The sequence below is a fragment of the Macaca nemestrina genome, chromosome 12 (genome assembly GCF_043159975.1).
Source record: "Macaca nemestrina isolate mMacNem1 chromosome 12, mMacNem.hap1, whole genome shotgun sequence".
NCBI lineage: Eukaryota > Metazoa > Chordata > Mammalia > Primates > Cercopithecidae > Macaca > Macaca nemestrina.
Window position 1 is genome coordinate 82,477,321 of NC_092136.1, and position 11,568 is coordinate 82,488,888.

Below are 11,568 nucleotides of genomic sequence, written 5' to 3' on the forward strand. Positions count from 1 at the left end.
ATACTGCATTAATAAAGTTGATTAATTTTTATGTTTTTATGGGGACTCAAATAGCAAAAAGTGGCTTTCCTAGCCAGGTTCACTGATAAGCATCTTTGTTACTATGGGGTGAGGCTTAGTACTAGATAAAAGGACTTTTAAAATGGATTTTAGTTTTATTTATTTATTTATTTATTTATTTATTTATTTATGAGACAGAGTCTTGCTCTCTCACCCAGGCTGGAGTGCAGTGGTACGATCTTGTCTCACTGCAGCCTCTGCCTCCAGGGTTCAAGCAATTCTGTCTCAGCCTCCTGAGTAGCTGGGACTACAGGCGCGTGCCACCAGACCCGGCTAACTTGTCTTTTTAGTAGAGACGGAGTTTCACCATCTTGGCCAGGCTGGTTTTGAGCTCCTGACCTCAACTGATCTGCCTCCTTCAATCTCCCAAAGTGCTGAGATGGCAGGTGTGAGCCACCATGCCTGGCAGAATGAATTTTAGTTTTAATATGTGGTAAATGGGAAGTATATACATTAGTGATACTTGCTTTCATTTCTGAATCATTGAAACAGCTGTTTCAGAAACATGTTTTATTGCAGCATTGAGTTAATCAGTTTACAGTAAATTTATGGAGTTTTCCAAAACTTCTGAAGTAATTAGGAAATCCTAGCCAATATCTTTTTTATACATTAGTTCTTTTTTTTTTTTTTTTTTTTTTGTTTTGAGACGGGATCTTGCTCTGTCACCCAGGCTGGAGTGCAGTGACGTGATCTCGGCTCACTGCAAGCTCCGCCTCCCGGGTTCACGCCATTTTTCTGCCTCAGCCTCCCGAGTAGCTGGGACTACAGGCGCCTGCCACCGTGCCGGGCTCATTTTTTGTGTTTTCAGTAGAGATGGGGTTTCACCATGGTCTCGATCTCCTGACCTCGTGATCCGTCAGCCTCGGCCTCCCAAAGTGCTGGGATTACAGGCGTGAGCCACCGTGCTCGACCAGTATACATTAGCTCTTAAATTGTGTCAAGAAATTCAATTAATTTGGAAGCTTTTAATTTTTAATTTCTACATGGACAATTATGACTAATTAATATTTGTTATTATTATTATTTTGTTACTATAATGAAAAGAGAAGGAGAGAATTTGGGATCTAAAGCCCAGAAGACCAGGATTGGAATCTCTACTCTGTTACTTTATAAATGGGCAGGCTTTAAGCAGGTATCTCCCCTGAGGTTCAGTTTTTTCCTCTGTGAACAGGATATGGGCCGGGCATGGTGGCTCATGCCTGTAATCCCAGCACTTTGGGAGGCTGAGGCGGGTGGATCACAAGATCAAGAGATGGAGACCATCCTGGCCAATGTGGTGAAACCCTGTCTCCACTAAAAATACAAAAATTAGCTGGGTGTGGTGGTAGGCCCCTGTAGTCCCAGCTACTCAGGAGGCTGAGGCAGGAGAATCACTTGAACCCAGGAGGTGGAGGTTGCAGTGAGCTGAGATCATGCCACTGCACTTAAGCCTGGCAACAGAGTGAGACTCTGTCTCAAAAAAAAAAAAAACAAAAAACAAAAACCAAAAAAAAAGCAGGATATGGTAGTATCAGTTTTTTTTATTTTTTATTTTTTTTAGAGAATCGAATGGTACAGTATATGCAAAAGTACTTTGTAACTTGTCAAGTATTATGTTAATGTATTTTCCTTTAGAATTCAGTTTTTGTTTTGAGCAGAGGATTTGTTATATTGGCGTTAGTGGCATGAGATGCTCTACAGAATCCACAAATTTTCTTGTTTCTTTTTTTTTTTTTTTTTGTTTTTTTTTTTTTTTTTTTGAGACTGAGTCTCGCTCTGTTGCCCAGGCTGCAGTGCAGTGACCGGATCGCAGCTCACTGCAAGCTCCGCCTCCCGGGTTTACGCCATTCTCCTGCCTCAGCCTCCCGAGTAGCTGGGACTACAGGCGCCCGCCACCTCGCCCGGCTAGTTTTTCGTATTTTCAGTAGAGACGGGGTTTCACCGTGTTAGCCAGGATGGTCTCGATCTCCTGACCTCGTGATCCGCCCGTCTCGGCCTCCCAAAGTGCTGGGATTACAGGCTTGAGCCACCGCGCCCGGCCTCTTTTTTTTTTTTTTTTGAGACGAGTCTTGCTCTCTTACCCAGGCTGGAGTGCAATGGCACGATCTCAGCTCACTGCAACCTCCTCCCGGGTTCAAGCAATTTTCCCGGGCTCAGCCTCCCCAGTAGCTGGGACTACAGGTGCATGCCACTACACCTGGCTAATTTTTGTATTTTTAACAAAGACAGGGTTTCACCATATTGGTCAGGGTGGCTTGAATCCTGACCTCAGGTGATCCACCTGCCTTGACCTCCCGAAGTGCTGGGACTACAGGCATGAACCACTGTGCCCAGCCTTGTTTTGCTTTTACAACCTTGGGTTCTATGTGTATGTGTACAGGGCATAGCAGTGTCACAGAGGAAATCACAATTATTCCCCTCGTTTGGATGTATTGAATGGGACATTAGGTGTGTCTTCGTTCTTCAAGTTCTTCTTACTCTTACAAGAGGTGTCAGCAGTTTTCAGTGTGCTATATTTAGCTTCTCTCAAGGTTCCTTCTCTAACTGGAAAGTGTAAACATCCCTTTTCTAGTAGGAAATATACCCATGTTCATTTATTCATTCAGACATATATTAGTCATCTGCTGTATGCTAGGATGAATTTAATAAGGTTCATCCTTCAAAGAGCTTTATTTTTAAAGTTTTTTAAAAATTTTTATTTATTTATTTATTTATTTTAAAAGAGGGTGCTCACTATGTAGCCCAGGCTGGTCTCAAACTCCTGAGCTCAAGCAGTTCTCCCACCTCGGCCTCCCAAAGTATTGGGAGCCACCACACTTGACCTCAAAGAGCTTTATAGTATAGAAAGGCTACTGATTTTTTTTTTTTTTTTGGTTTAACAAAAACCACATAATAATGCTAAACACCTCAGTTCCTTACAAATATTAATTCATTTAACCTCATAACAATCTTAGGATTGGTACTTAGGTAGGAACTATTATTACCCTTTGTACAGGCATGGGAAACTGAGGCATAGACAAGGAACTTGATTATGTCATACAACTAGAAAGTGGAATTTCTGGTTAAAATCCCAGGAGTCTGGTTCCACAGTTTATGCGCTTGGTTACTAGACTTGCCTACCCTCAGACATGTGAATAGCTAATTATGCACCTTAGATTTAATGGAAAGTAAAGGTTAAACTAGTGAGCTAAATGTTACTGTAATTGATTAACTATTGAAGTTGATGTATTCATTCATGTATTCAGACATTTAGTTTGAACAGACATTAATTAGCTTACTATATATAAGGCAGTAGGGTAAGTGTAGAGTATACAGTGTCTAAAGGTAGGGATTATGTGTATGTGGATGCAAATTGAATTTTTGCCATTAAGAGGAATTTTTAGTGGTTCAGAACTTTTCTGTAGGTGTAGTGAGATGCATCACAGTGACATACAAATACATTAAAATACTGTTTTCTCTTTTTTTGAGACACGGTCTTCTCACTCTGTTGTCCAGGCTGGAGTACAGTGGTGAGATCTTGGCTCACTGCAACCTCCGCCTCCCGGTTTCAAATGATTCTCGTGCCTCAGCCTCCCGAGTAGCTGTGAGCCACTGCACCTGGCCTAAAGTATTGTTTTCATAGTTGAGTTAAAGAATCACAATTATGGTTGGGCGTGGTGCCTCACACCTGTAATCCCAGCACTTTGGGAGGCCGAGGCAGGCAGATCACGAGGTCAGGAGATCGAGACCATCCTGGTTAACACGGTGAAATCCCGTCTCTATTAAAAATACAAAAAGAAATTAGCCAGGCGTGGTGGCGGGCACCTGTAGTCCAGCTACACGGGAGGCTGAGGCAGGAGAATGGCGTGAACCCAGGAGGTGGAGCTTGCAGTGAGCCGAGCACTCTGCACTTCAGCCTGGGCGACAGAGCGAGACTCCATCTCAAAACACACACACACACACAAAGAATCACAATTATTAGAATAGTGCTTGGAAAAATATGGGACTGGAATGATTCCTCACCAATGAGGATTCCTCATCAAGCAAAACAAGATTGTTAGGCTTATCTAATTTATTCAAGTTATTGAAGCTTTAGTAACCATGACACCTTTTCAGCAATAGCCTGAGCTGCTTTGCAAGGGCAGTATACTTTTTAGCAAAGGTCATAGGAGCAGGTATACTCTGAGCCATCTGATTCATCTCCCTGTTTCAGTTCTGTTATGTCAGGGAGCATTGAGGTCAGGAGTACTTCCACTTAGGCTTAGTGCTAAGAGGTGATAAACTATTTCATCTATATAAAACTACCTTTTCCAGTATACTTAGAAGATGAGGAAGAGAGAATTAGAAAGGTGGAAAGTTGGAGATGGGGTGGTGCTGCATTGCTTGGGAGAAGGGAGCATAAAGGGTCATTGTTTTCAGTGTTTTTTAGAATATATTCTCAAGTCCAGTGTGGCGATTCCTCAAGCATCTATAACTAGAAATACCATTTGACCCAGCAATCCTATTACTGGTTATATACCCATAGGATTATAAATCATGCTACTATAAAGATACATGCACATGTATGTTTATTGCAGCACTATTCACAATAGCAAAGACTTGGAACCAACCCAAATGTCCATCAATGATAGACTGGATTAAGAAAGTATGGCACATATACACCATGGAATACTTTGCAGCCATAAAAAAGGATGAGTTCATGTCCTTTGCAGGGACATGGATGAAGCTGGAAACCATCATTCTAAGCAAACTATCACAAGGACAGAAAACCAAACACTGCATGTTCTCACTTGCAGGCGGGAATTGAACAATGAGAACACTTGGACACAGGGCAGGGAACATCACACACCGGGACCAGTCGGGGGGTGGCGAGCTGGGGGACAGATAGCATTAGGAGAAATACCTAATGTAAATGACGAGTTGATGGGTGCAGCAAATCAACATGGCACATGTATACCCATGTAACAAACCTGCACTTTGTGCACATGTACCCTGGAACTTAAAAATATAATAAAAAATGAAAAAAGGAAAAAGGAATATATTCTCAAGTCGTGCTGACTTGTAGACCTAAATTAAAAGGATAATCTTAGGGGCTTTTGAAATTAAACTAATTAATAAGGTTTTGTCAAATTTACTGTTGGCAGGACATCTTGAAGAAAACTTTGAAAAATGCTTAGTATAATTTGCATCTTTAAGTTCTACATTCACTTTAAGAGTGGTTTTTTTTCTTTTTCTTTTTTTTTTTTTCTGTTAGGAGCACTCCCTAAGGCGTATCCTGATAATCATCTCAGTCAAGTGGATGTAAATGAATTGTTTTCAAAATTGCTAAAAACAGGAATTCTCAAATTGTCCCAACCTGATTCAGCTACAACACGTAAGTGTGATTTTATACTTAAATGTACACAAAGCTTCATTAAGTTTTTGAAATGTATGATGTAATATAATGATATAAGTTATGATAAAGGTCCTTACAATAATTGAATTCGTAGGTATACCTTTTAGTTTTGATTTTTGGTTTATAATGAAATTCTTTTAGATTTCGTAAGATTGAACTATCTTATAGTGGACATATTTTTCAGTTAATTAACATACCTAATGTGCAGGCTTTTTACCAGTAATTTTATGTTAATTTAACTTTTGAAAAGATTTTGAATATTGATGAAATAAATGACTTTTATTATAGATGACTTTTAAGAGAACAGAGTTAACATCACATATCAAAATAAAAAATTGTATTAGGTTCCTTGGCCAGTAAACTTGAGATCAGAAGCACTGAATAGATTAGGTAGATTTCTCTATAAGAATATATGGAGAATGGTATTAAGAAATTTGTGTGTCTCTTCTTAATTGAAGAAGTAAGTGAAGTAGCTGCTCAGCCTCCCCCTGAAGAGGAGGAAGATCAAAATGAAGATCAAGATGTTCCAGATCTTACTAATTTTACAGTTGAAGAATTGAAACAGTATGTAATCTAATTTTCTTTAAGATAAAGAGGCAGTGACTTTAATAACACTGTTACAGTGGACATTGTTACTATTAGTGCTTTCCCTTTCCCTTATCCCTTTTACTGTTTTAACATTGAGGAAGTCTTTTTTTTTTTTTTTTTTCACTGTGGTAAAATATACATAACATAGTCTTCGGGAAGCCTTTTTTAAAATCTTCTTTTAAAATATGTCTGGTGTACAAGTACTTTGGCCAAAGGCCACCCCCAAAAGTCTCACTCTGCTGCCCAGGTTGGTGTTCAGTGGTGTGATCTTGACTCACTGCAGCCTCTGCCTCCCAGATTCAAGCGATTCTCCTGGGACTACAGGCGTGTGCCACCATACCTGGCTAATTTTTGTATTTTTAGTAGAGACAGGGTTTCACCATGTTGGCCAGGCTAGTCTCGAACTCCTAACCTCAGGTGATCCACCTGCCTTGGCCTCCCAAAGTGCTGGGGATTACAGGTGTGAGCCACCGCACCCGGCCCCTCAAAGTTTTCATTTTTTAATTTGTGATACAGAAAACTTAGGGAGTTTAAATACTAGGTATTGATAACTCATGTATTCCTGTTTAGTTTCATTTTCTGTTTATCATTGTTTCTGTATTGATATTCTTATATTTTTGAGGTTTAGAAATGAGATTTTCATAGTCCAGCATTTACAATTAAAATCTATTTTTCATTTATAAGTAATGTTAATTGTGGAAAATTAGAACATACTGTAAATAAAATCAAGAAAACACAACTCTCACTTTATGGATAACAGCTGTTAACATTTGGTGCATATCTTTTCATAATTTTCTATTGTATTATAAAAAATATTTAAAGCTTTTTCTAGTGAATGAATTCATTAATCCTGTGAGTACTTTATAAAAAATAAAACAGCAAATGAGTTTTTCATTCTTAGAATCATTTTTTTAAATTTGAATTGCATACTATAATGTAAAATCATTTTTTTCAAAGTAATACTTGCACATAAAAGCTTTTAATAAAAGATGGCATTCCTTTTTCCTTCACCCAACACTGTACCCTAGAGGCAATCATTTTATTTGTTTATCTTTTCAAACTATTTTTTCTGGCATTTACCCCTTTTTTTTTTTTTTGAGACGGAGTCTTGCACACCTGGCTGGAGTGCAGTGGCACTGTCTCGGCTCATTACAACCTCCACCTCCCAGGTTCAAGTGATTCTCCTGCCTCAGCCTCCTGAGTAGCTAGGATTACAGGTGCCCACTACCACGCCCAGCTAATTTTTGTATTTTTAGTAGAGATGGGGTTTCACCATGTTGTTCAGGCTGTTCTCGAAGTCCTGGGCTCAAGTGATCTTCCCCGCCTCGGCCTCCCAAATGCTGGGATTACAGGTTTGAGCCACCTATTTCTTATAATATACATAATTTTCTGTTTCTTGATTTATCACATCTGGACATAATCTCCTAACTTTCTTTTTTAATTTTTTTTTTTGAGACGGAGTCTTGCTCTGCCGCCCAGGCTGGAGTGCAGCGGCCGGATCTCAGCTCACTGCAAGCTCCGCCTCCCGGGTTCACGCCTTTCTCCTGCCTCAGCCTCCCGAGTAGCTGGGACTACAGGCGCCTGCCACGTGGCCCGGCTAGTTTTTTTTTTGTATTTTTTTAGTAGAGACGGGGTTTCACCGTGTTAGCCAGGATGGTCTTGATCTCCTGACCTCGTGATCCGCCCATCTCGGCCTCCCAAAGTGCTGGGATTACAGGCTTGAGCCACCGCGCCCGGCCAATCTCTTAACTTTCCAAAAGTGATTTAGGCCAGGTGCGGTGGCTCATGCCTGTAATCTCAGCACTTTGGGAGGCTGAGGCAGGTGGATCACCTGAGGTCAGGAGTGCAAGACCAGCTTGGCCAACATGGTAACATGGTGAAACCCTTTCTCTACTAGAAATACAAAAATTAGCTGGGCGTGGTAGTGGGCACCTGTAATCCTAGCTACTCAGGAGGCTGAGGCAGGGAGAATTGCTTGAACCCAGGAGGCGGAGGCTTCAGTGAGCTGAGATCGGGCCACTGCACTGCATCCTGGGCCATAGAGCTAGACTCCGTCTCCGAAAAAATGGGCAGGGGGTGGATATAGCCAACTCTTGTCCTGTCCTACTAACTCCCCTCCATGTAGTTATAAGACTATTTTTTATTATTCAGTATTAATATTGTGACTAGATGTTTATTTGTTGCTATAACAAAGTACCCGTGTTCTTTGCTTTATTCTACCTTTTTTTTTTTTGAGATGGAGTCTCACTCTGTGGCCCAGGCCGGAGTACAGTGGCGTGATCTTGACTCACTGCATCCTCCGCCTCCCGATTCAAGTGATTCTCCTGCCTCAGCCTCCTGAGTAGCTGGGATTACAGGCGTGTGCCACCACACACAGCTAATTTTTGTATTTTTAGTAGGGACGGGGTTTCACCATGTTCGTCAGGTTGGTTTTGAACTCCTGACCTCGTGATCTTTCTGCCTTGGCCTCCCAAAGTACTGGAATTCAGGTGTGAGCCACCGTGACCGACTATTTTTTTTTTCTTGGAGTTAATTAACTGCTCTGTTTGTTCTCTTACTTTGTCTTCTATATATACCTGTTTCTTCCCAAATAGGGAGCCCAGAATTTAAAAAACTTAATTATTTGCTGACCACGGCAAACTTGTTTCCCAGTGGTCTTCTAAGTTTTCTCTTTAGTTATCCATAGTATTATTTCTTCTGTACTTTTTTCACTGTTACACCAGAGTGGAGAAGTTGAATTATTCAGAATGCCAAAGATCTAGAGAGGTGAAATTTAACTGTACTGCATGTCCATCTTGACTCCAAACTAGAATAAGCTAACTATTGCCTTGTTAGCTAGCACAGGATCATTTCATTTTTAGCTAAAAGGAAATAAATAACTGGGTCAGGGCTATCAATAAGAAGATAGGTTCCATGTTGCAAAAGTCACCAAAGTTAAGGTAAAGAAGGTCAATCACATTGTTAGAGAATAATACTGATCTTTGGGTATTAACTGTTTCAGCCAGCTCTTGGTTTCACCATTGTTACGATATGGAAAACTGAAATATTTGTAATTGGCTTTTAAAGGCCATTAAGCCATATTATCAACACTAAAGATTATTTCTTTTTCAAAATAGACGTTATGACAGTGTTATAAATCGACTGTACACTGGTATTCAGTGTTACTCTTGTGGAATGAGGTTTACAACATCACAGACAGATGTTTATGCGGATCATTTGGACTGGCATTATCGGCAAAATAGAACTGAAAAGGATGTTAGCAGAAAAGTCACTCATAGACGTTGGTACTACAGTTTAACAGTAAGTAACCCATGTGCCTCCACAGTATCTTTTAGGCTTAAATTATATCATTCTAAAAGTATATTAATTTTAGTAATTTTAATAATTATTAAAATTTAATGATTTTAATAGATAATTTAATAATTCAATAATTAAAATTTAATAATTTTAATAATTGTTGGACTCTAACATGTACATTTCCTGAATAAAATTTGACCTCTAGAATATAAACAGATTTTTAAAAAAATGAATTTTGAAGATTTTTTTTATTTTTTAATTAAGATTAGAGTGTAGCATACAGGCTTGTTCTAGCTCTAAAATTCCAAGGCTCTGGCACTGTTTTTTGTAAAAAACAATGTATTTGAAACTTACCTTTTTTGAATTAGTAGTTGTAACTATAGAGTTACTGGAAAAGATCTTAATTATTGGTTGTTTTATGTTGTCATTAGTTATATGTCTCAAAGTATAATTTTAAATAATATTAGAGCATAATGTAGAAAATAACGTACCCCTACCTTTAAATGGCATTATATTGAAGATACACAGTAAAAATTTAGAAATAAATGGAATAATCTTTTGAAAATCAACTCCTTTTAAGGACTGGATAGAATTTGAGGAGATAGCTGATCTGGAAGAACGGGCAAAGAGCCAGTTTTTTGAAAAGGTGCATGAAGAAGTTGTGCTCAAAACTCAAGAGGCTGCTAAAGAAAAAGAGTTCCAAAGTGTACCTGCTGGACCAGCTGGAGCAGTTGAGGTAAGAGAAGAACGTTTAAATTTTCTCCCAGTGGGTGTGTCCCTCACTTCCTTTAAGTAAATACTCATAAACATATCACTATATTTATATCCCTGTTTTAATGATTTTAAGACTTCTTGAAAGCTCTACTCTTCAATTTTACTTTTATAATCTAGCTTTGAGTTTCATAACTACAGTGGCCACAAGAAGTGAAATGTTTACTCTTTTTGCTGGAAAGATTGACAGAATCCTGTAAATGTATTTTGAATCATAGTATATATTGGACATTATTCAAACGTTTGGAACGCTCATAAATTGCTTACTCCACTTAACAAAATGTTTGTATATTTTTACTTAATGGGGTTAAATATGGCCTATTATGTAAATTTCATTTTATATGATTATATTTTAGAGTTGTGAAATCTGTCAAGAACAATTTGAACAATACTGGGATGAAGAGGAGGAGGAATGGCATTTGAAAAATGCTATTAGAGTAGATGGAAAGGTAATTTTCATTTCTTTATAAGGAAGTGTTAAGATTAGTATTTTTTTGTTGGGTTAACACATTACTTTGAAAGGAGGGGGTTTGTAATACTTTTTGTTTGATTTTTGGTCGTAATAAAAAAGGTATTGGACTTTAGTAATAGAATGCTTGAATTAGAAGGGATCTTAGCAGTTACCCGGTTCTGTACTCACTTTACATAGGAGGTTGCACTATTGGTCAGTGACAGACCCAGGACTAGGTCTTCTGAATCTAGTCGTTTTTCTCTCCACCCACACTATTTTGATTGTGGATTTATGTTTCATCATCAAACTGTACTGTGCTGAAAACAAAGCAAAGATACTTAAATACCAGGGCCAAGAGTTTTTCAGACTCTTTAAGCATAAGGATGAAAATTTGGTTTTATCCATTTTAGGACCAAATAATTTTTGTCTTCTTTCCAAAGACTATCTTCTGGTTTAAAGTTAAAAAGAAAAATCGTATCAGAATAGCCCACTAGAAATGAATACGTACATATTTACTTTTTTTCTTTTTGCTTCAGATTTATCATCCATCATGTTATGAAGATTATCAAAATGTAAGTTCTTTTTGGTTACTGTATTTGCCCTCATTTGCATTAATAAATTTTGCTTTTCAGTTTTTTTTTTTTTTTTTTTTTGCATCAGAGCAGTATTGTTACTTTAAACTTAATATATTGAACTGTTTTTGTTTTTTGATGTAGCACTTAGGTTGTTCAGTAAAAACTGGTGCCAGAGTGACAGAATTGACATATATGAATATTATTTTCTGTGATATGCAAACAATTAAAATTTTGAAATTTATCATTCCTTGCATTTTATTCACTTGAATCATGGTATCTTTTACTAGTCCACTAGGCCCAAAGAAATGTGAGGAAAAGTGAAGATAAGGATCACAGTGGGGATAGGTTTCTAGAGCTATGGGTAGCATTTACTTTTTTTTTTTCTTCCATCTCTATTCAGCCATCTAAATAGGTATATTCTTTTTGTTGTTTTGAGACAAATTTTCGCTCTTATTGGGCAGGCTGGAGTGCAA

The 11,568-nt window shown here is 38.4% G+C and overlaps 1 protein-coding gene across 4 annotated transcripts in view; it reads left to right on the plus strand.

Moving 5' to 3' along the window:
• LOC105468833 (PCF11 cleavage and polyadenylation factor subunit) overlaps nucleotides 1-11,568 on the plus strand; it is a 29,132-nt gene that overhangs the window by 15,307 nt on the left and 2,257 nt on the right. For 2 of the 4 annotated variants that reach the window (XM_011719238.2, XM_011719239.3), the window contains exons 10-15: nucleotides 5,273-5,392; nucleotides 5,872-5,977; nucleotides 9,118-9,301; nucleotides 9,879-10,034; nucleotides 10,426-10,518; nucleotides 11,057-11,092. In XM_011719238.2, coding sequence (XP_011717540.1) covers nucleotides 5,273-5,392; nucleotides 5,872-5,977; nucleotides 9,118-9,301; nucleotides 9,879-10,034; nucleotides 10,426-10,518; nucleotides 11,057-11,092 — 695 coding nt within the window. The remainder of the gene's footprint in view (nucleotides 1-5,272; nucleotides 5,393-5,871; nucleotides 5,978-9,117; nucleotides 9,302-9,878; nucleotides 10,035-10,425; nucleotides 10,519-11,056; nucleotides 11,093-11,568) is intronic. The other 2 variants (XM_011719237.2, XM_024788816.2) reach the window with 1 other exon arrangement.